This window comes from Crinia signifera, chromosome 5 (genome assembly GCF_055691185.1).
Source record: "Crinia signifera chromosome 5, ASM5569118v1, whole genome shotgun sequence".
NCBI classification, from domain to species: domain Eukaryota; kingdom Metazoa; phylum Chordata; class Amphibia; order Anura; family Myobatrachidae; genus Crinia; species Crinia signifera.
In genome coordinates, this window is record NC_139221.1 from 162,152,846 (window position 1) to 162,178,823 (window position 25,978).

The 25,978-nt window shown below is 42.3% G+C and overlaps 1 protein-coding gene across 1 annotated transcript in view; it reads right to left on the minus strand.

Moving 5' to 3' along the window:
* Positions 1-432: 432 nt before the first annotated feature.
* Positions 433-25,978, minus strand: part of GRB10 (growth factor receptor bound protein 10) — a 229,515-nt gene continuing 203,969 nt past the window's right edge. The window contains 8 exon segments of the mRNA XM_083188204.1: positions 433-5,431; positions 5,434-5,530; positions 9,994-10,087; positions 10,861-10,948; positions 11,036-11,102; positions 12,435-12,551; positions 14,006-14,077; positions 22,153-22,251. Of these exon segments, the coding sequence (XP_083044330.1) occupies positions 5,385-5,431; positions 5,434-5,530; positions 9,994-10,087; positions 10,861-10,948; positions 11,036-11,102; positions 12,435-12,551; positions 14,006-14,077; positions 22,153-22,251 (681 nt within the window). The 3' untranslated portion in view covers positions 433-5,384.

Below are 25,978 nucleotides of genomic sequence, written 5' to 3' on the forward strand. Positions count from 1 at the left end.
ACTCCCCTGCTGTAGCTCCTCTCACAGTATACAATCTCCTCCCCTAGGAGGGCCCTGCCTCTTGTCAGTTTCTGATGGTAACCCTGCATACAACTGCAAATTTTCTGGTAGCCATGTATCCAAGGAGCTCCTTGGTGTGTTCTTTTGTAGAAGAGGAATTTGTCGTATTCCAATAGGTCTTTCGTTTTAAAGCTGGCCACATATCTGTCAATTGTACAAACACATCAGTTTCAATTTGACTAAAATCATTGGGATACCCAAAAAAGAGTGACCATACGGTTACATAGACTACACTGCTAGGCAATTTGTAGTTGTGTGTTTTCCAAACTTACCAAAAGCATACAGAAAATCTTTATTCCCCAATCACAATATGATTCTAAATCAAGTATACAGTAGCATAAAATTGCACTTCCATTAATAAAAGGCTTGTAGTCATATAAAAACAGTTTAAGCTTATTCTTAAAGCAGTGGTTCCCAAACTGTGTGCCCTGGTACCCTGGGGTGCCTTTGATTGATGGTCCAGGACCAATTCAAATTATTTAAGACAATGTAATATGCAAATTGTGGACAGATAGAAGTGAATATTGTACATTACCACATAACTGACCCTAAGGATGAGATATAAAACACATTTTTCTTAAATTAATATTTTAGATACATTTGGCCTAGGGGTGCCATGAAAAAAATTCTGATACTTAGGGGCGCCATGATTCAAAAAAGTTTGATTTTCCATTTAGTAGGATAGAACTAATATTCCATAATGTTTCTAAGTAGGGTGTGCAAACACATAGGCAATTATTCTGGTTGACTTGCAAGGCTGCGAAGTCGCAGCCTTGCCAGTACCCCAGACACCGCCCACCAAATGCCAGTCCGTCTGCCCCCCTCACACGTTGCATTTGTTTACATGGCCTGCGAATGTTAATCATCCATTCGCAGGCTATGTGGAAAAACCCATATCGTTCAATGGTCACGGACCATCGAATGATGTGGTGAGGGCACGCATATCTTAAGCGACTCTCGGGTCACTTAGATATGCGTACAAATTCGGCAGGAACTGGGCGGGCAGCTGACATCTGGTGATGTCAGTTGCCTGCCCCTGGCACCCACGTCACGGCTGATTACCATGGGAACGTCCAGAGTTTTAATGGGAACGCCCAGGAAACGCTGGACGTTCCCATGGGTGCAACTATCCGCCCCATGCCCACACTGAAATGTGTCTGTGCATACGCACAACATCGGTCCCCCAGATGGGGGATTTCAAACAATTAGAATAACCCCCATAATGTGCTCCAAATTTTATATACACACTTCACTTGTGGAAATAACACTGGCCCTTATTCTGATCTGTGCGGCCGGAGCCGCATACGTTGCTCCGGCCGCACAAACCAATCCCCGCCTACAATACGGATCGCCACGGCCGTCCGTACGCGGATGGCTGGCGATCCGCATGAAAATGGTGGGGCGTACGCCTCCACCATGGTGGGAGCTGCCCCCTGCATTCGATGGTCGGCGACCATCGAAGGCAGGGCCGCACGCTCCACCAGCTCCCGCAAGCTTAGACCACACAGACAATCGTCCGTGTGAAAGCTTGTATGGGGGCGGAGAGCTGACATCCGGCGATGTCAGCTTTCCGCCCCCATCACTGGCGTCATAGCCTCATTACCATGCATACGCCCCGCGTTTGCATGGGAACGCCCATGAAACGCTGGGCGTATGCATAGGGTAATGAGGCTATTAAGCCCCTCACGCCCCTATACGCCCCCTTTGCGGCGTATACATTTTTTGTGCGGCGATTTCCCCTGCACATGCGCAGAGTGACCTCTGCGCATGTGCAGAGTGAAAACATCGGCGGTACGGACGCACGCGGGCCGTACCGCCGAGATCAGAATAAGGGCCACTGTGTTTAGGTAAATTCAAGGACACTCTGGGTATGTGATATATTTTTGCTGAAAAAGTAACTCAAACTTCACATTGTCCACAGAAACAGATTACCCAGACCACCATATTACTCTGTTTTATAGACCAGTCACCAGTGCTACAGTATCTCAAGCCACAGTGGTCTGTGGACTAATATATCTGAAACTAATGTACTAAAATTAAAAATACTTTATTTTTATGTTATAGGTTTTGCAACAGTTAATAGTCATTAAATGTTGCATGGTATATTATTTTTATTTATCTATAAAAAAATAATATATAAAATAGACACAAAATAAGTTTGTCACATAACAGAAACTATTAACGTAACAAAGTCTGAAGATTAGATTTGCAATTACATGTTGTGAGAGGCAGGTACCCATCACCCAAATTTAGTTTGTGCAATTCATCCTAAAATGCTTCTTTTTATGCCATAGGTTTTGTTGAATAACGGGTACTTATGTAGTATCTGGGCGTCCGATTTTTTGATTGTATGCCTTAAGTTAAGGCATACAATCAGATGCAATGCGATGCGATATCGCATCGCATGCGACCATCGGATGCGATGCGATGACCCGATTTTTCCATAGGAATCAATGTTAAAATGGACTGAGTCCATTTTATCATGGAATTCAATGGGAAAAAGGGGTCCTTTTCATACCCCTACTATCCAAGTGGGCATGGAGTTGGATATAAACACTGAGCCCGAAGCGTGGCGAGCGTAGCGAGCCCCGCGAGGGGGCGGTATTCTGTGTCCGCTCGGCACGCTTCGGGCTCGGTGGATCGCTACGCTCGCCACAGGTTTATATCCAACTCCATGCCCACTTGGATAGTAGGGGTATGAAAAGGACCATTTTAACATTGATTCCTATGGAAAAATCGGGTCATCGCATCGCATCCGATGGTCGCATGCGATGCGATGCGATGTGCCCGATCCGACCCGATTTCTAAATCGGACACCCAGAAAACATAAGTACCGAATAACGTTTGGAGCTCTTGGTTAAGCAAAAAAAAATAAGGACATTAATCTACTACACCGAGCCTGGCCAACCTGTGACTCACCAGCTGCTGTTAAGCTAAAAGTCCCAGCATGCCTGTCACAATTTTGCGATTAGGGAATGCTAAAATTGTGGCAGGACATGCTGAAAGCTGGAGAAGCATAGTTTTTTCAGGCCTGATCAGCACTCCAAAGTTGTCTGTCAGTGCTTACAGATGTAATAGTGAATGCAACATATTAATTATAAAGGGTAAAATGTTAAGATTCCAACATAGAAGATCAAATTGCCTACATGTACAGCATTGCTTTAGTTAAGACATTGAACTTTCAACAAGTATGTTCAAAACAGGAGTCATAAACATTTGACATTTCAACTACTGTGGAACTACACATACCAGCATGCCCTGCCACAGAGTTTTAGCATTCCCTAACAAAAAACTGTGGTAGGAGTGCCAAACGTTGCCTACACATTTAGAATATAGTTTTCAGATATGAAGTAACTTGGATTTGCATGCAATCATTTTAGTCCCAGCAAGTTCATGACTGAGTGCCTAAGATAGGATACAAAGAACCACTTAAACAGTAATATTTCACAAAATTCAGGGCTTTAAAGGAAAATACAAAGAAAAAACATAAACAACAACAACAACAACACACAAAGAACAAAAGACTTCTTTAAAGATACTTGTAACGGAATTCTGTAACAATGAAAAAAAAATCTGGCCTTCTAATCATAATCTTGTGCAGATCTCACCTGAAGTTATATATAATACAAGCGTCAGAAATTTCTGCGTACAGCATAAAAAGAGCTAAAAAAAAACACCTGCTGATTTTTTTTTCTGCTTGATTTTTCTGATGTGCATTTTCTAAAAGAAACACCTTTACCAGACACCTCATGAGTCTATTTCACATAAAAAAATCAAACAAACACAGGAGCCATGTTGACAGTTATTGAGGGTAGAGGGTAAAGCTACATGTGGTCACATCAAAACAGCAACATTTTAAAATGTATTTCCATAAAAAAAACGGCATAAATGTGAATCAGCAAGAAATAGCACATACTGTAATGGATCTAGGCCAAGTGCATTGTGGTCTAGGCTGTGACCTCATTTATATGTAGAAAGCTTTGCCAGTGTTTGACACGGCATTTCATCAGAACTTGGAAAATACTGTATATTACAAAGAAAAAAACAAACATAAAATCAAGTTTCTTCATTTTATGAGGCAAATACATGGAATAAAGTAATGACAATGTGTTCCATAATCTAAAATACAGTGTTTCCATACTTTAGTTGCATGGTACAGCTGATATGTTTAACTGAAGCTTTTTATTGTCAAGAGTGATACCCCTGTAAATATGCAGATTTCTTCTGTAGCTCTTCTATATATAGGATTTAAAGTGAGAATAGTTTAGCTCAAAATCGCATAAACCAATCATTTGTTACATTAAATTCCCATTCCCAAGAGAGCGTCGTTACCCCCATGGCAGTGGAAGCCTGAGGAGAAACTACAAAAACAAAAATCCTTTAAATGGATATTCTAGGTAGACAATATGCCCTGTCCCATCCAATACTCAGCCTCTTCTAAAAGAATATGGCCGTTGAGCTTCGTATTGTATTATAAACAGTGACATTTCCTGATAAACAAGATAGGCTGACTTTAAGGTAGAAAGAAACTGTAGTTCAAACATTTATGCATAGTTATCACTTACAGACTCAAGCTTATTAGGACAGACATTTAACAGCCATTTTGCTTGTTGGTGAGTGAGGAAAAGGAAATAGTTCTGCTTCCATCTCCTGCTTAGCTTTTAAAAAAATGCATGCAGATGACAGGCGCATAAGTCTTGGCAGATTCTTGATTGTTTTTCTTCCCCCATAATCCTTTTAGGTTGTAGCATTTCATATGTTTCAGCATACCAAATTGCTGCTTGAATTAAAATGCCACACTAGCTTTTAAAAAATGCTGTAATACATAAATCAAAAACCAAGAAAAGAAGGAGTGCAAAAATGTATATAAAACAAAAATGATATATATATATATATATATATATATATATATATATATATATATATATAAAACGAACCAGTCTCAATTGTCAAGATTACTCCAGGGCAATAGTCCGTATTCCCACCCTCCCACTATTTATAATACATCCCATTCCTATCCAACCACTCCCAGGATTATTGTTCAAGGCTTGTTTCCGGTGAGCAGGCCAGCTTAAAAGTGGTGGCTGTTTTGCATTTTTTACTTTTAAGTCTACATACCGCCTTATTCCTTATGGAGATGCTAGAACATGGTGGTGTTAGGCAGATCTACAAGAAGCTAGCCAAACGTGATGAGTTGGCACCAGTTGATTAATCCAGTCAGAAGGTGCTTGTCTAAAAACAAAAAATTCTTTCCCACTTTACATTACCCAGGCCTTCCCCCATAGTCCATGTTTCCACTTTATCCAACAGTCTTTTGTCGGAGGTCATAAGGCCACTCTGATGCAGTGGTGTTTAAGCTTGGACGGCAGACTCCTTTGTTTAGCTGATAAAACTCAACAAGTGGAATTAAATCTGTAAATTTGGTATTGCCATCATCTAGGCTAAAGAACATCTGCCCATCGTCTTCACACTGAGGGGTAAATAAATAACAAAAGCCATAAAAAAGTGTAGCACATACAATTCTTATCTAAATGTTCTAACAAATTTGTTACTTTAATTATGTCAGCAATGTGTTTTATCTAGAGAGTTATACCCCTTTCAGACCTACAGCAGCCTACTAACCTGAGATATTAACAGGGCTTGTGGGTTGAAACCAGGTCTTAGGTGTGCCTGATGTACAGAATCGGTGTCCCTGCTCAGCACCAGGAAAGATCTGAGTTGCCTGCAGTCTTAGGAGTTCATTGATGGGCACAGTAACCTGTGGAGATGACATCACTTCCAAGCGTGACTGTAAATAAGACTAGGGGCGAGATGTATCAAGCTTCAAAAGTGATAAAATGGAGAGTGATAAAAAAACAGCCAATCAGCTCCTAATGCCATGTCACAGGCTGGGTTTGAAAAATAACAGATATGAGCTGATTGGCTAGTTGTTTATCACTCTCCAATTTTATTACTTTTGAAGGTTTGATACATCTGGCCCTAAAGGTCTGGGTCAGTTGTAAACAATAAAATCTAGGAATTACCCGAGTTTATCATTCAGGTGTGAAAGAGGTTACGTACTTAAACATTATGGGCCAGATGCACTATGCTTCAAGTGTAGAGTGATAAACAACCAGCCAATCAGCTTCTGCCATGTTACAGACTGGGTTTGAAATATGACCATTAGGAGCTGATTGGCTGGTTGATTATCATTCTCCATATTAGCAGTTTTTGAAGCTTAGTGCATCTGGCCCTCTGTCTGAAATGGGTATAACATAAACGGTACTTGTGTACTTTCACGGCTCCCATCGCATGCCATATTGTAGTGGCATGCGATGCGATTTTACCATGTTTTACCGTGTTTTCATGCATTTTTTGTAAAAAATCGCATGCGATCGGATCTCATGCGATGCGATGTCATTTTTCACTGAAATTAAGGACATGACTTGAAATCATGTAAAATGCAACCCAAAAGTCATTTTTCACACTGTATCACCCCCACTACGCATCCTACGACCTTTTCATACCCCCACTATACACGTCGGTGTGGAGTTGAGAATAGAAAGTGTGGTGAGTGCAGCGAGCCACCGAGCCCGAAGTGTGGCGAGCGCAGCGAGCCCCGTGAGGGGACGCGGATACCTTCACAGGTATCCGTGTCCCCTTGCGGGCTTCACAGGTATCTGCGTCCCCTCGCGGCTCACAGGTATCTGCGTCCCCATGCGATGCGATTTTTCCCGCATACGATGCAAATCACTAAAATATAGTACTGGGAACCCACATAATTCCAATATCAACTGCTCAGTCAGTAGCTTTCCATTTAACTCCATTCCACACAACTCTAAATAATTGTGTGCTTTTGCGGACAACTCAATGACGTGATTGGCAGAATGCTAATGTATACTTACGCACTTCAAACTAGACATCCTGGTTGACTAGTCAACAGTGAGTGATTGTTTTAGTCCTGCCAGAGGTACATTTATAAATGAGGATTGATAAAGCCTTTAGTAGGAGGAGTGCAATATTGGTTAGGCTGTGTCTGGTGCTGTTTTCCTTGTCAAATACATACTGTATCCTTTGTGCTGGGCATTGCGGACATAAAAAGCTTTATGCTTTATTGCTTATTAACACAAAGGTATAAGTAAGAAGTGAATCAAAATTGTTAAGTAAACAATCTGCATTTTTCAATGTTCAAAAAGGGGGGTGGGTTACTTGTTGCAGTGTGACAGGGGTATAACGGATATACATAGCGTACTTTTACGTCTTTCTTAATAACAACAGAATTCTAGTAACATAGTATCGTATCTCTCATTTTTAATCAATTTCAACTGACGTACATTCTTTGCTAAAAGATATGCCAGTGACATTATTCCGCACTAGTCTTAAGGCCATACGACGCACGGGCAAAAGTTTATGCAATTCTCAAAAGTTTTGTAAAGTAAAAATATTTTTCATTTAAATGGACCCTTATAGGCCTTTAACCCCTTTAGTGTTATGCCCAGAAATTTCTCGGGCTGAGTTGTGCTGCAGGAACAGGCTCTCTGCCCTGGTAGGCTTGTCCTGCCCCAGGAAAACCCACCAATCAAGAGGTAAGGGTCCACTTACAGTAAGTCTGTTTACTGTATTGTATTCAGTGCCATCGAGAGGGGGGGGAGCGAGTACTTTTTACCCAGGCTCAGGTCTGATGGGTCACGCCCCCTTCTGCTAGCCATGCCCTTCCCAATGATGCCCCTTTTTACCAGGACCCAGCGGCGCTTTTAGCAGCCCTGGTTGTATTCAGAAAGTCATAAGCTTTCCAACGACATATCACAATGAATGAAAACAACAGAAATACCATGGACCCCTATGACAGCACCCTTAAGGGGATGTCCAATTAAAACCATCTTTAAACTTAGATCGTCCCTTCAGATGATAAGGTAGTGTGCAAAGTTTGAAGATGATTAGTTAAAGCATTCAATAATTATCATGGAACATCCATACACACTAAAATATACATCCATCCAATGCTTGAAGTGGGCCAGTATACACCGGTATAGCATACCGGCACTTCCTTCGAGCACTGTTTTTTTTTTACCTGCTCACCCACAAGGGGGGAGCTGTCACTAGCTGCCACATTGTGTTTTATTGGGGGGGGGAGGCTTCCGCCGCCTCCCCCCAAACTGCTACACACTATGGGAAAGGTTCTGCTGGAGAAGAGGAGCAATGTGCGGTCAGGTAAAATACCATCCTCTCCCCCTCATGTCCCCAGGTGCTGTGTCCATCCTCCCCCCCCCCCCCCCCCACACTCATGTTCCCAGGTCCTGTGTTCCTCCTCCCCCCCCCCCCCTCATGTTCCCAGGTCCTTTGCCCCTCTTCTCCCCCTCCTCATGTGCCCATTCCTGTGTCCCTCCTCTCATGTCTCCAGGTGCCATCCCTCCTCTCCCCCCAGGTATTGTGTCCCTTCTCCCCCTTTCTACCCCCTCTCATTTGCAAATGACCAGTGTAACCCCTCTCTCCTCTCATGTCTCCAGGTCCTCTTTCCCTACTATCCCCCTCCTCATGTACCCATTCCTGTGTCCCTCCTCTCCCCCTCCCCTCATGTCCCCAGGTGCCACCCCTCCTCTCCCCCCAGGTATTGTGTCCTTTCTACCCCCTCTCATGTGCAAATGACCTGTGCCACCCCCCCCCCCCCCCCATTTGTCCCCAGGTGCTGTGTCCCTCACTCCCTCTCCTCATGTACCCATTCCTGTGTCCCTCTCTCTCTCTCTCTCTCCCTCCCCCCACACACCTTGTGTCCCCAGGTGCCATCCCTCCTCTCCCTTTGTCCCCATTCCTGTGTCCCTCCCCTTTAAGTTCAGTGTATATCCTTGTCACTGTGCCACACCTCCTAAATAAACATCTGGATGTGTGACGTGGTACACTGCACTTAAAGACATGGCCCCTTTTGAGTGACCACACCTTATTTTTAGTGGCCACGCCCCCTTTGTTTTTCCATACCCCCACTTTGCAATTTCCGCTTCGAGCACTGCATACATCTAAGTACAATTAATTTATGTTTTAACAAATGTTTAGCTCAGGGTTTCCACACAAGTTAAAAATATTCACATAATCAGAAATGTCACATAAGGGTCTTAGTGTTTTAGGGGGATACAATTAGCTGTGTTAATTTACCACAGCTAATGGATTTGCCGGGGGCTTTCCTATTAGCCCTGATAGCCAGCAATTATCAGGGATTTGTTTTGACATATCTCAGGCATACAAAACCAAATCTGTAGTAAGTGCCTTTTTAGGATAAATCTAGGGAAAATGCATAGGTTCACAGCATTTTGCAGCATTTTCACATGAAAACCCCCTGGTTGTTCTCGGTCGCAATATGATTGCGGCTAATTGGATGCTCCAATTAATGTTCAAAAATGCAAAGACTGGGAATACCTTCATATTTTTGAAGTTTGCGGGTGTGGAGACATCCATCTGGATAAATATACTAATATAGGATGCTTCTATGTTCTTTATGTTAAATCAAATTGACTGAGGCACTAATGATATTACCTTGTAGTCAAGATTGGATATTCTTAAAACTTGGACTGTAATGGTGAAATTTGGTAAACCTTGGTGTTTTTATTGTTTCACAATTCTAGTCCTTAAGGAACCCTGCAAATCACATAAGTGTCCAAAACGAAAATAAAAGTGTTCCAGTTGCACTGCTGAAATACTGATGGAAAGGGTAAACAAAACCAAAACAAACACCATTCCATGACCAAGGGCCACACAGGGGAAGTACAGTAGCTCCTTTCAAATTGGATTGGCTAAAATGCTTTCAGCCTCCTCAATGTCCCCCTGCTGTAGACCAGGGAAAATCTGTGTGCTAGTGTACATATTACATTTTGTTTGCAAGTGTGAATTACAACAGAGGGTCTAACATTACAAAAAATGTTAAACATTTGAAGGTCTGCATTTGAAAAAAAAAAAAATACTCACCGGTAATATCTGGAAATGCTTTATTTTCTGGTGGTGACATAGTGTCAGCACAAAGGTCTTTGGATTACTCTGACTGTCTCGTAGTAGAAAAAGGCTGAAAAACAAAAAGGTTTCAGTAACTGAGTTTATAAGTGAAAATATTACATGTGCAATAAATTACCTAAGCCACTATGTCCATATGCATCTACTTGCAATACAAGTCACGTTATACATAACACGTGAGTTCTGTGTAACTCTGTATTGGTGATCATCTTTTTTTCTGACCTACAGATGTAGTGCCGCTCATCCAGTGCTGGGGCTCACCAGACCACCCCCACTGGTGAGCAGACGCTACATCTGGCTGGAATGCGCAAGCGTCCCACACGCATACGCGTCCCAGTTTCCCATCGGCAGGGGACGGGAACCCTGCCCGTCTCCGCTTCTGGGAGACCGGCAGGGTTGGGGGGGGGAGCAGGTAGGTGGGGGATGGCTATGGGGGACAACGACGAGGCGGCGGGCACCCGGGGGGAGGGAGCTCCGGTTAAAGGGGATGCGAGTAAGTCTCATGCATGGCTGGAAAATCTACCGCCAGCCCCTGCCTGAATGAGAGGGGCTCCATCTGTATTTTGTAATCAGTGTGCGACTACTGCTGTATCTGCATAAGAAACAACAGTATAACAGAGCATTTCGTATATGGATACAGCAGCACTGAATATAAACAAGCCGCTTGTGCTTCCTAATCGCTCCGTTTTGTAAATAAGATGCTATTTATATTTAACGGAAAAAGTCACAATGTCACTAAAAGGGCTATATAACACGAAAGAAGGCTAGATGTACATGGAAACATCTATATTCCTAAGTAAATGGAGTTGTAATATGTGATCTTACCCATCCACAAGCCCTTGTTGTTTAATGATTGTTTGTGACTCTTCTCTGGATATTCTACCATGGAACCATGGTTGTGTCCTATGAATTACTACGGAAAATACAGTATTGCTGTAATATCAACAAATTACATCATCAATGGAAACAAACAAAAAATAAACATAGCAACTCTGTTTACCTGTGCTAAGGGTAGAAGGATGGAGTGGACTTTGGCTACCCAACACATTCATGCGTGAACTGCGCTTCTGTAAGATAAAAGTCACTCTGGTCAAAGTCAAATATAGACTAAAGAACTACCGCTGCTTTGTGAACCAACCAGAATCAGGGTCATAGTGCGATTTCAAGATGTACGAAAATAGCGCACCTGATAACATACAGTATCATCCCATGTCATCTAGCCATCACAATTTTGGTTATGGCATAAAGGGTCAACAATCAATAGGTCAACATGGTCGACAGACAAAATATGGACACAAGAAAAAAGGTCACACATGGACCACAAATTAGTATACTGCTTTGTTCCCAACCCCACATCCTCTGTCCTCCAGTCACACACCACTAAACATCTGCCCCCAGTCACCGCCTTTAAACCATACCATCTACCTCTGCTCATATCCAATCACCTTACACAATCTGCCATGCTTACAGCCCATCACCCCACACCCTCTGCCTCCTGCTCACATCCTATGACCTCACACCATCTTCCCACTGTTCACATCCAATCACCTTACACAATCTGCCATGATCTTACAGCCCGTCACCCCATACCCTCTGCCTCCTGCTCACATCCTATGACCTCTCACCATCTTCCCACTGTTCACATCCAATCACCTTACACAATCTGCCATGATCTTACAGCCCGTCACCCCACACCCTCTGCCTCCTGCTCACATCCTGTGACCTCACACTATCTTCCCCCTGCTTACAGCCTTTAATGTTTTATTTGGATCTAGCTTTTGTTTAATGAAAAACTCCACAAAGACCACCACCCAGTCCAAATTTTAAGCCTAACCATGTGCTTGAGCACAGGTAAATTAAATAAAAAAAAAAACAGATTTAACCATCTGAAGTAAAGCATGGACAGCCTTAAAACCTTGACAGTAATATAAGATTTTGGGAAACTATTATGGGACCCGTGGCGGTGGTGTCATCAGTTCAAATGAAGGGTGATGAGATCATCACCATTCGACTTGGTGGCACCGCTGCAGCTGTCTCTCTAGCTAGTCTCTGTCAGCTGTGCACAGGGGCTATATTTTCTACTAAGGGGTACAAACATCAAATTGTTTAGGGCCAGCTCTGAACATGGTCATAGTAAGAGGTCTCAGGGTAGTCACCTTTAGGCAAAGTACTATAACTTGGAATGAAGAACTGCATAATCTAGAATTACGTTATACTGTACATTACTGCCTGTTTTAGAAGTAACCAGTGCAGTTGGTTAAATGGCAGAACATGCTTCATGTCTGTGTTCAACCAAATCTGGTACACAATATTTGTTACCATAAGAATGGCAATTACCCAAGTTAGCAATTTCATTATTTTTAATGGAAAGTTGTGAAATGATGCAGTTTAATATTTACCCTCCATGCATGACCTTCCTCAACTGCGGCACTCTGTGCTTCCAATGGATTTTCAATAACCCTTCCTGTCTGTCCAGAGAAATCCATTGCAACCAAGCAATTTTCAGACACGCTTCTCTGAAAACAGAATATAGCATAGTTTAAAAAAGATAAAAACATTAAAAGCTTTATTCTTTTATGCCATCACAGTAGCATTTGTGCAGCAGAGAATGATAGAGGAGCTGGCCTCTTCTGTTTCCTTAGCAGTGCTGTGGATTCTGTCTCCACAGTGCTGCTATAGAAGGTAACAGTGGATGGACAGATTTCTACAGCGCTGTTAAGAAAAGAGCCAGTGCCTGCTCCAGTGAGTATAGGTGTGTTGCAATAGGTTGGTTGCCTGGCTATCAGGACCCCTAAGACTATTGGCCCCATTGCAATTGTAGCCATTGTTTGGTAACATTTTAGCTTAGATATTGTATAATATCTTATAGCAATACAATTTTTGTTTGTGCAGAAGTCCAACAAAACAAACAAACCTTTAAGTCATTCTTGTATATTGGATACAGAAACACAGGGCATGGGAAGGATTCAGATAATGTAGATTTAGGGCCAGATGTGCTAAGCTTGAAAAGTGATAAAATGGAGAGTGATAAATGGCCAGCCAATCAGCTCCTACCTGTCATGTCACAGGCTGTGTTTGAAAAGTGACAGGTGGGAGCCGCAAAATGTATGAAAAACCAAGGGTTTTACTTTAAAAGTAAAAATCATAGGTTTAAAAAAGAAAAAAAAATGGATTTGCATTCACAATTAATTTGTCAGGACAGGGCACTGGGGAACTCTAGGGGAGACTGGATGCGTCAAATGTTTCTTAAACTTGTTTTTTTAGTATTACAAAATACGAAAAAAGGTTTCATTGGTGACCTTTACGGTAAGCTAACGAATAGATCGGAGATAGCATGACCTACCAGACTCAACTACTTTTGACTATTTCCTTCTCTCAATCCCACAATCCCTCCTCCCCTTCTTCCCAAAATATATCCTTCCCCTTTCTATTTCCCATGTCTTATTATTCCTGTTGTTACTACGTTTAAACGTTTTACTATGTTATGTACTGAGTAATCTATCAGGCGAGATATTATAGGACTATTATCTTATACTAAGCAAGAATAGGACGTATTATAATATTTCTTGTTTTTTGTTTTGTTTTTTTCTCAATACTAACTGTCCTTGCTGTATTACTGTAATTGATCTGATACGTGATGTCATGACCACATCTCAGTATGTACGGTTTTCCATGTTTGAAAAGTTTGCAATGACTTTATTCTTTTCTGGTAAAATTTTAATAAAGAATATATATATATATATATATATATATATATATATATATATATATATATATATATATATATATATATATATATATATATATATATATATATATATATATATATATATATATATAAAAAGGTTTCATTGGTCACCACAGAACAAAGGGTCAGTATTATACAGAGAATACATTTTAAGAAAATAAAAAATATTCAAACACATTACATGGAACACAGGGACTCAATCAAGAAAATATTCAAACTTACTGGTGCAGAGAAATTTGTGTGCAAGCTTTTCTGTTGAGGAATTCGATAATTCTGATAAAGAAGTATGCCATACTGTAACGAGAGCAAATAAATCTACATTTTAGGAGAGAATCCCACCATATGTACAACTCATAGACAGAAGCAAGCTTTAGCAAGAGAAGAAAAATTCTATAAAACATCAAGCCCTGAACACTATGGGCCTTATTCTAGTTCACAAAACCATGTGCACTGCAGGTGGGGCAGATGTTACTTGTGCAGAGAGAATTAGATTCGGGTGGGGTTTTACTTCAAAGTGAGATCTATATTGCAGTGTAAAAATAAAGCAACCAGTATTTACCCTGCACAGAAACAAAATAACTCACCCAAATCTAATTCTCCCTGCACAAGTTACATCTGCCCCACCTGCAGTGCACATGGTTTTGTCCATCTAAGAAGGATTTTGTCAGAAAGAGTGAACTAGAATAAGGCCCTATGTCAGCAAAGGTGATTGGACACCCTGTTGCAAGCAAAATGGTATGCACCTGCAGCAGACATGGGTTCATGAAGGTATAAAAAGGGTACAGGGGGACTGATCAGATAATTTGCTAAGTCAAGGGCTTGCCGGAAGGAGCTAACCAAGTTTTAAAAGGGATCATTGTAGGCTGCTTGATCGGAGGTTTGAGTGTGAAAAGCATTGGAGGTGTTAGGAAGAAAAATACAAGGGTGTTCATGAGCCTATATGGTGAATAGGTGAGTTTGTTAAAGAACTTAGGGTCCTGCGGTCTGGTCCAGGATAGTCCTTAATCTAGTGTTGTAGGGTTACTTGTACGCCAAGGAGAGGCTGATAGGTTTGCACAGCTGACGCGTTTCGCCAGTTAAACTGGCTTTTTCAAAGGTCGTCTATTGTTGCCACTGAGTCCATATTTCTACTATATCCAATATGGCTGGTGACTGTTTTGCAACTGTGAACCCACGTGCTTTTTAGCTTTCATTTCATAAAAAAAAAAATATATATATATCCCATGGTTTGTTATTAATAATAATTATTATGGAGACAGACATTGACTAATATAATGCACCAAACTGAAAAACATATTCTTAAGTATTATCCCATTCATGCGGTCATGTGACCTTTGTAATGTGTCACATGATCGCTGTGTTTACTTATACTTACATAGTGTGGATACCAGATGTAATCATCTGTAGCAGATTGCTATCTGTACTGGATGATGTTAAGATTCCTTATTTTAGTATTTATTAACAATATAGGTTGATTCTCAAAACTATTCTAGATCGCCCAATACAAAATTTGCCTTATATTGCCACTATCACATGAACGCTATGATGCAGTGGTCACGTGACTGTGATAGTGTGATGATTCTCAGATGGAGATACTCCTGCAGTCACATGACCACGTGACTGCTGTCGCACAATATCAAGTGCTGAGTAAGGGCGACTGTCACAGCCGCTGATGCACCATATTAGGCTCAGTACTTGCCATGGTCACGTGACTGCGATGATGCAGCAACACGTGACCACAGCACAAAGCCACCTGAACTCATCCTGTATTTTCCCTGGTCCACCCACAGCCATAATGACATAATAGTCACGTGGTCCCAACGGATTGTTATCGGGAGGGGGGAAGCCTGTCATATGCACATGTGTATTGACCTTTCTGTTGTGGGCAAAGATTCCATTAGTTTAAGGGCACGTCATAGTGATTAGATATGTTAGATCCGATGAGTATTCTGAACATGTGGTTTAAACATATGGGGTGAAATGTAATAGAATGAGAGATTTTGTAAGAAATCTCAATTTTTTTTGAAAGCGTCAATCTTAAACAATTCAAAATCAAACTGGTTTTGCAGTGTAAATGATTGCCACTTTAAAACTGGAGATTTCTTACCAAATTATCATTTAGAAGTATAAAGATGTTTTCGATAACTCTCTGCTCCCAACACTGTGGCAGTTCTACAGAAACGCCATGTTTTAATGGTGACACTGGACTGGTATACAGAAAATTTGATAACCTGGATGGACTAATCATCTTAACCGCATTGAAAACCTCTGGGATAAATTGGAGTGTAAGGTGTTTGCAGTGATCACTGCAGATGCTGGACCTACAAAGCACCAATGTCAATAAAATCTGGTTAATCTATTTCTTGTTGGTGTCCAATCACTTTTGTCTACATAATGTAGATAGGAAGCAGAGTTGATGAATCCTCATAGTGTACTACAATATCACAAGTTATTATTATTGTACAGTCTCAAATACATTTATCACACCAAACTCTCTTACTATAGTATACTATAGCCAATCAACTCACAGGGAAGTGCAACTAAAGTACATTAATAAACTACAGTGGTAAGGCTACATTGAATTGGATTTGGGACAGAGCAGAGGTAACAGTTGGAGTAGGGTTATCACTTATACATATCCTTTAGAGGTTTAGTGTTGCTTCGTCTTTAACCCCTTCCTGACAGAGCTAGTTTTTGCGTTCCTGACAGAGCCATTTTTTTCAAATCTGACATGTCTCACTTAAGTGGGGATAACTTTTTTTTGCTTTTACTTATCCCAGTGATTTTGAGATTGTTTTCTCGTGACACATTGTACTTCAAGTTAGTGGTAAATTTTCGTCGATACAGTCTGTGTTTTTTTGTGAAAAATACCAAAATGTCGGAAAAAAATGGAAAATTTTGCGATTTGCAAAATGTTAAATTTTCTGCTTGTGAGACAAATAATCTTACCACTCAAAATAGTGAATAACTAACATAGACCATATGTCTACTTTATGTTGACATCATTATTTCAACTTCCTTTTAATTTTTTGGGACACTAGGAGGCTTACAATATGAATAGCAAATTCTCAAATTTTCAAGAAAATTTCAAACACTGATTTTTTTAGGGACCAGTTCAGTTCTGATGTGACTTTGAGGGACTTGTATGTGAGACACCCCCATAAATGATGCCATTTCAAAAACTGCACCCCTCACAGTATTCAAAACAGCATTTTGGAAGTTTGTTAACCCTTTAGGTGTTTCACAGGAATTAAAACAAAGTGTAGGTGAAATTTCAAAATTTCTTTTTTTTTGCAGAGTTTCAATTTTAATACATTTTTCTAACGAATACAGTAGATTTTACTAGAGAAATGTGACTAAAAATTGATTCCCCCAATTCTTTTGTTTTCATAAATATCCTATATGTGGCCCTAGTGTGCACGGTGACCAAACCACAGGCTTCATAATAGAAGGAGCACCTACTTGATTTTGGAGCCTCCTTTTTATAAGATTATTTTTTAGGCACCATGTAGGTTTCTAGGCACCATAAGATGCTAAAAGTTAGGAACCCCCCCACAAGTGACCCCATTTTGCAAACTACACCCCTCAGGGAATTCATCTAGGGGTATAGTGTACATTTCAAACCCCCAGGGGTTTCACCAATTTTGATACAACTGGGCTGTGAAAATGAAAAAAATTAATTTTTCATTTTCACAGCTCAGTTGTATCAAAATTGGTTAAACCCCTGGGGGTTTGAAATGTACACTATACCCCCTGATGAATTCCCTGAAGGGTGTAGTTTGCAAAATGGGGTCACTTGTGGGGGGGTTCCACTGTATAGGTGCTTCAGGGGTCATTCAACCAGAATCTGTGCTGCAAAATCCAAAAATCACTCCTTCCCTTCTGAGTCCTGCCATGCACCCAACTGGTATTTTTTGGTCACATGTGAGGCATTGCCGTACTCGGGAGAAATTGGGGCACAGATTTTGGGGTGCTTTTTCTCCTTCATTCCTTTTGAAAATGAAAAATTTTGAGCCAGATCTGCATTTTTGTGTAAAAAATGTAATTTTTCATTTGCACAGCCCAGTTGTATCAAAATTGGTGAAACCCCTGGGGGTTTGAAATGTACACTATACCCCTAGATAAATTCCCTGAGGGGTGTAGTTTGCAAAATGGGGTGACTTGTGGGGGGGTTCCACTGTATTGGTGCTTCGGGGGTCTTGCTAATGCGACATAGCACCCACCATTCATTCCACCAGAATCTGTGCTGCAAAATCCAAATATCGCTCCTTCCCTGCTGAGTCCTGCCATGCACCCAAATGGTATTTTTTGGTCACATGTGAGGCATTGCCATACTCGGGAGAAATTGGGGCACAGATTTTGGGGTGCTTTGTCTCCTTCATTCCTTGTGAAAATGAAAAATTTTGAGCCAGAACTGCATTTTTGTGTAAAAAAATGTAATTTTTCATTTTCACAGCCCAGTTGTACCACAATTGGTGAAACCCCTGGGGGTTTTAAATGTACGCTATACCCCTAGATGAATTCCCTGAGGGGTGTAGTTTTCAAAATGGGGTCACTTGTGGGGGGGTTCCACTGTATTGGTGCTTCGGGGGTCTTGCTAAAGCGACATAGCACCCACCAAAATTCCACCAGAATCTGAGCTGCAAAATCCAAATATCACTCCTTCCCTTCTGAGTCCTGCCATTTTTTGGTCACACATGAAGCATTGCCGTACTCGGGAGAAATTGGGGCACAGATTTTGGGGTGCTTTTTCTCCTTCGTACCTTATGAAAATGAAAAATTTGGAGCCAGAACTGCATTTTTGTGTAAAAAAATGTAATTTTTCATTTTCACTGCCCAGTTGTATCAAAGTTGGTGAAACCCCTGGGGGTTTGAAATGTACACTATACCCCCTGATGAATTCCCTGAAGGGTGTAGTTTGCAAAATGGGGTCCCTTGTGGGGGGGTTCCACTGTATAGGTGCTTCAGGGGTCATTCAACCAGAATCTGTGCTGCAAAATCCAAAAATCACTCCTTCCCTTCTGAGTCCTGCCATGCACCCAACTGGTATTTTTTGGTCACATGTGAGGCATTGCCGTACTCGGGAGAAATTGGGGCACAGATTTTGGGGTGCTTTGTCTCCTTCATTCCTTGTGAAAATGAAAAATTTTGAGCCAGATCTGCATTTTTGTGTAAAAAAATTTAATTTTTTACACAAAAATGCAGTTCTGGCTCAAAATTTTTAATTTTCACAAGGAATGAAGGAGACAAAGCACCCCAAAATCTGTGCCCCAATTTCTCCCGGGTACGGCAATGCCTCACATGTGACCAAAAAATACCAGTTGGGTGCATGGCAGGACTCAGAAGGGAAGGAGTGATTTTTGGTGGTGGAATGAATGGCGGGTGCTATGTCGCATTAGCAAGACCCCCGAAGCACCAATACAGTGGAACCCCCCCACAAGTGACCCCATTTTGGTCACCAGCTTTGGGAGGGGGGCTGGCGCTGCGGCTGGCGGGGGGGTGGGAGGGGTGCTGGCGCTGCGGCAGCCGGGTGGGTGGGAGGGAGGGGGGCTGCCGGGTGGGAGGGGCTGGCGATCGTTGGTGATCGGTGCGGTATACGCACACACACACACACACACACACACACACACACACATATATATATATATATATATATATAAATATATGTGTGTATATATATATATATATATATATATATATATACATATATATACATATATATACACACACATATATATATATATATATATATATATATATATAGTGTGTGTATATATATATATATATATATATATACACATTTGCACATTATTTTTTATTTTATTTTATTTTTAACTTTTCCAGCAGCAGCATGATGCTGCTGCTGCTGCTGCTGCTGCTGCTGCGGGGGGGAGGGGGGAGGAGGGGAGCGCAGCGTGCGCTCCGGACGTAGCGGTGGAGCCGGGGGAGCTGCTGCTGCTGCCGGGTGAGTGCCCGGCGGGTGGGAGGGGGGTGCTGCCGCTCGGTGGTGATCGGTGCTGCACCGATCACCACCGTTTTCTGTGTTACCGAGCGGCTTAGCCGCCGGTAACACAGGAAACGCTGTGATTGACTGTTCAGATTTGAACAGCCAATCACAGCGATCGCCGACCGGGGGGGGCACCCCTGCCCCCCCTGGGCGGCGAGGGGGGATGTCTGCTGTCAGGGACAGCAGACATCTCTTAACTGTCACCGCGTCTATAGACGCAGTGACAGTTAGAAACCATGACGTACATTTATGCCATGTGTCGGGAAGTACTTCCCGACCATGACGTAAATGTACGTCAAATGTCGGGAAGGGGTTAAGAACAGTAAAGGCATAAATACATTTTTATATATGCAAGTGGGGGTTGACCCTAAATTGTGCTTCCAATATTAAAAAGCAGCTACCTCTACAGAATCTCCCCTGTTAGCGGGAGACAAAAATAGAAACCAAGAAAATAGAGTGTAGAGGGCGCTAGTGTATATACCACCACCTTAAGTGATCAGCTTAGGCAAATAGTAATACTTAGGCAAATATTGATATTGATATAATGTTTGACAATTTAAGATAATATTTATTAAAAATCTTGAACAGACATCCGTTTGTTTTTAATTCTTTGGATGGAAAACCGCATAGACAGAAACCCGACGCGTTTCGTCTCCGAAGAGACTTCCTCAGGGGTACACAGGATAAGCGGTATGTCGGTCTAAAAACAATAGCTGAATCTTTATAAAATTCGGTACCTCTATAGAGATCCAGTATCAATAAACCTTACAATAAAGGTGCTTGAAAAAAGGGAAAGGATTTGGTACCAAAGTCCCAGTGGCTCAAGTGTATCCTCCAACACCTTTTTAAACACCTAAAAAGGTGTTAGAGGATACACTTGAGCCACTGGGACTCTGGTACCAAATCCTTTCCCTTTTTTCAAGCACCTTTATTGTAAGGTTTATTGATACTGGATCTCTATAGAGGTACCAAATTTTATAAAGATTCAGCTATTGTTTTTAGACCGACATACCGCTTATCCTGTGTACCCCTGAGGAAGTCTCTTCGGAGACGAAACGCATCGGATTTCTGTCTATGCGGTTTTCCATCCAAAGAATTAAAAACAAACGGATGTCTGTTCAAGATTTTTAATAAATATTATCTTAAATTGTCAAACATTGTATCAATATTTGCCTAAGTATTACTATTTGCCTAAGCTGATCACTTAAGATGGTGGTATATACACTAGGGCCCTCTACATTTATATATATTTAAACATACATACTATGGAAGACTCCTGCATGTGTCATGATCACAACAGTTATAATAAGACATTGAAATGTTACTAGATACTAGTTGTATACACCACCTTCTATATTACAATCTATTGACAGATATTTTGCTGGCCGTTCCTCCACTTCAAAGTGGTATGCATGTGGCTTCTAGCAATTTCAGGCATTAGAATTTTGACAGCTTCTCATTGCCAACAAAGAGGTGCTACTGTCCATGACCACTACTTAGCTTGATTGATGCCTGAAATCTGGCCAAGGGGATAAAGTGACAGGTACTGGATAAAAACAGGCTGTGTTAGGTGAGCAGCATACAGAACATAGTGATACGATTTGCAGCCTCAGAGGTGGCAACAAACCTTCCATATATTAATGCAAAACCACTGGGAAATCCAAGTAAAGTAAAGGTATTTAATAAAACATTGATTTAAATAGTTATTTTAACTGCAGCATACGTTTAACCCCTTTAGGCTTACATCTCTATGATCAGACCTCTTTTCATGGTTTTGCCAAGTTGGTTCTTACTTTTTTTTCCATTTTTCTAACCTCCATGGACTGAAAACTGAACATGCCAATAGATATTACATATTAAAGTTCATAAATTAACATTACCAGAAGTATGTCATTACCAAAGGTGGTAAACTATTGACACTGCAAAATGAAGAGGATATTTTAGCTAAAAGGCCATCATTTTGTAAAAGGTCACTGTGCATAATGCAGTTTACTACAAATAATGCTCTAAAGAGGCCATTCCCTATTAATCCATTTTTTGGAGCTGTTCCGTCCCCTTAGTGCTGAACCCACGTCTCCTGATGATGTATGCCAAGCATATAAAGGTGGGACTACTTGGACCAATAACTACATAGATTCACACAACCAACCTATAAAACATATGTAGAATGGTTATCAATTAGCCAATATTAGATAGGATTAGTTTTACAGAAATGGAAGCATCCATCTGTTTGCAACACATTCTGATATTATCGTAGTAGAACAGCAGAAACATTTTTTTGAGCTCCAAATAACTGTAATAAACCCACATTTTATACCTTACACCAGTTATATTTTATATTATTTTAATGTAGAAATGATACCTTTAACAGTCTGAATGCAGTCATCCAACATATCCGACTTTGTTCATCTTCTGCACATAGAAATCGCAGTTCCTTAATATCTGTTCTGACTCTGTTTGGCTACAGAAACGTCCACAAACATGATAAAAAAAAAACAAATATAAAAAACCCATCCAAATGAAACATACCATTAAAAACTGCGTGCTACCATTACCTTTATATCAAAATTTGTCAAGTACTGTGCTTTCTGTATTGTACTTTTCAAGAACCAACAACTGTAACTGCACATTAGTGGTACCCATCCTTTCCCAATAGTGTGTAGAATATTTAACTAAAAAATGCTTAGATTATGAGTACCGTATTTTTCGGACCATAAGACGCACTTTTCCTCCCCAAAAAAGTGGGGGGAAAAGTGTGTGCGTCTTATGGAGCAAATATTGGAATATTAACATGCAAAAAACTCCTGAATGCTGGTGCTGCTGCACCAGCATCTCAGGAGCTGCAGCAGAGCCCGCTCCCCCTCCCGTGGTACTTGTCAGCAGCTTAGGTCCGGGCAGCGGGGTCCTTTTGGAGAATGGGATATCATCGGCGGGGAACTATCATGGGATCTAGCACTACTAGTTCCCATCTGCCGCAGGGACCCCGCCGACGATATGCCATTCGCCAAACGGACCTCACCCCAGCGTCTCCCTACCGCTGCCAGCATGTCATCATCCCTCACCCGGCACCTTTACACTCACCCCCTAACATTCCCACGGAGCCGGGTGTCTGTCTCCAATCCCCATATGTCCGATCACCAGGTGTACCGAGGGATTGAGCTGCCGCGTTGCTGGAGGGACGGAGCGGCCGGGTAAGAGGAAGGTAGGAGCTTCCAGTATCTAAGGGGAAGACAGACAGCGCTTCCAGGAGGCTGCCACCGCTGGGAGCCGGGTATAAGGGGGACAGCGCGCTGCCGATGCTGGGAGCTGTGTGGAGGAGGGGGAATGTGAGGCAGTCATTTGCCACCGGGCTACAGTACTCTGTGCCCGCTCAACACCACCCACTGCCCACTTGTCTGTCCTGGCATCGCGTCCGCTGGCTAGAAGGCAGACCTTTCACCCTGCTTGAAGCTGCCCATTAGATTTAGCTCTCAGCCTCCTGACATTAACAAGGAGCAGTCACCTGTAGGCAGCTCCTCTTAGGCACTGCAGCGAGACTCGACTCTACAGCAGGTTTGTGTCTCACCTGCCTGGGGCTACCTGCATGGTGGAGGGGTGACACAGTGCATTTTTAATAAGTGGACGAATGAGCTACCACTTTCTTTCCTCCCCATGTCCCCCCCTCTCTCTATATGTCTATCACTCTGCCCACCATGTCTCTCTGCCATTCTGCCCATGTCACTCTGCACCTCTCTGCTATTGTATTTCTGCCCCTCTATGCCCATGTCATTGTGCCTATGTCTCTCTGCCCCTATCTGCCTCTCTCCCTACGTCTCTTCCTCTCTGCCTATGTCTCTCTGCTGTTCTGCCAGATCATTCCTGCCCATAACCTCATCCTCAGAATATTTTTTTCCTGTTTTCCTCCTCTAAAACTAGGTGCGTCTTATAGTCCGGTGCGTCTTATAGAGCGAAAAATACGGTAGATAACATGTAACGAAATATATATATATATATATATATATATATATATATATATATATATATATATATATAGAAGGAAGAAAAGGTGGATGTGCGCTCTGCCTATTTCACCACTTTAGTCTATTTTAATTCATACAATGGTGCATAAGATTTATATTTATTCAACTTTTACAATGACAAAATATCAATAAAAACAAGTTTGTACAACATTTGATGCAGGTTACAACTTCGGATACAGTTTAATTCAGGTGAATGTCAACAGATCCAACTTCAAGGTACATGAAACTTCTTAGGATACGAAACCCTACGCGTTTCGTCCCTTAGGACTTTATCAGGGGCAAGTGAGGATCCAATCTGGTTTGTACCATAAAAATAGGTTTTCTTCCAATGGTGAAGAAATGAATATAAGGGTTACTGACCACGTCAGTTTTGATACAACCTCTGTCCTGCAGAGGTATAGGACTTTAAAAAGCCCAATATCTGCCAAAAAATAGCTTGAGGTGAACTGCTCAACCACAGGGATCACTTCCACGTTTATGTGGTTAAAATACGACTGGTGTATAGTATGCATCCAACTCCTGTGGCTGCACACCCACAGGAGTTGGATGCATACTATTCACCAGTCGTATTTTAACCAAATATCAAAGGATATTTAAGGATATCAAGCATGGATATCCTTAAAATGTGAACTTCAATCCTCGATGCGAGAGTCCAACTACTTGCCGAATGGGAAATGCCTTCTACAATGAAGAAGCCAACCCCGCTTTTGACTGAAGGACCGACCTCTTGATTGAGTACATCTCTGTCCACGTACTGTGGTTGTCGAAATATGCTCTTATTCATTAGTGGTCTCCGAATGTGGGACTGACCTCTTGATTGACTACATTTTACTATTTGTTTGTATGTTGTTTTCTTGTATGCCCTTGGTTCCTATATTTATTATGTCTCTGTCTTTCTTTATGCATCGGTTTGATTTATGTTTGAATTTTTTTTTTTTCATACTCTCGTTTTATTTCTTTTTGGTTGGGTTGTAGGTTAATTGGTGTCTCCATTTAGTAACACATACTATGATTACCTGCGCCTTTAGTTCCAGCTAGTAATTAGGATATGACCCGTTGTTTTCTACAGTTATATGTTTTGCATGCCCCGAGTGTTGTTTTCTACAGTTATATGTTTTGCATGCCCCTTGGATAGGTCCAAGGCTGGTGCAGACTGCAATTCTCCAACAAATTGAATGAACAATGGTGGGGCCCCTAAACATTTCACTGCTAACTCCTAAGGCCCCCATACACTATACGATTTTGGGACGATTTTATCCGATTTCGGCACTTTGGGCCAATCACAGAACCGCCGGTCATTTGACAGGTATTTTGAAAATCTAATAGCCGCCACTGTGCGTCCCGTCCCGCAGCGGCAGCGCTGCTATTTGTGATCACAGCATGCCGGCCAGGTCAGCATCACTCGCCGCACCCGGCACCCGCCGGGAACTCATTTGTGAGCCGCCGCCCGCCCCCACTACTGCCGCCGCCCGCCCCCACTACTGCCGCCGCCCGCCCCCACTACTGCCGCCGCCCGCCCCCACTACTGCCGCTGCCCGCCCCACTGCTCCTCTCCGCCCTGCAGCTCCCCATTTGTTTTACATGTGATAAATCGCAAGCGATTTATCACATGTAAAAACTGGCTCATCAAGTGCCAAATTGTATGTGAGCCTCCCGGGGAGCTGCCGGGCGGCTCACAGGAGAATTGGGTCCGACTTGTCCTAAGGACAAGTCGGCCTAATGTACAGATGGGTCAGGTACCATCTTTGCAGGGGATGGCGCTGGCGTCGCCAGCCGCCATCCCCCGCCAGCGCCATGGCGATGGTGAGAAGGGGACGCGCGCGCACGAGCGGCGCGCGCGTCCCCTTACGACGGCGCTTCGATCCGTTCCCCCGGGTCCCCGCCGGCTTGCCGGCGGTAACCCGGGGTCCCCGCCGCCAGCCCGCACCCCCCCTAACCCCCCCTAACCCTGTCCGTCTCCCTGAGGCAGAGACGGACAGGGTTTCCGTCGCGCTAGCGTGCGCGTGAGACGCACGTGCGTCTCAATCTCCTCGCTGGCGAGGCTGCTGGCGGGTCGCCAGCGCGTACGTTCTGGCGACCCGCCAGCAAGGATGTAGACAGTAACATACTGTATGGGGGCAACTACCAGTTTTTTAGCTTGGAAAAAGCTGCTAGGGTATAGCAGTGAAA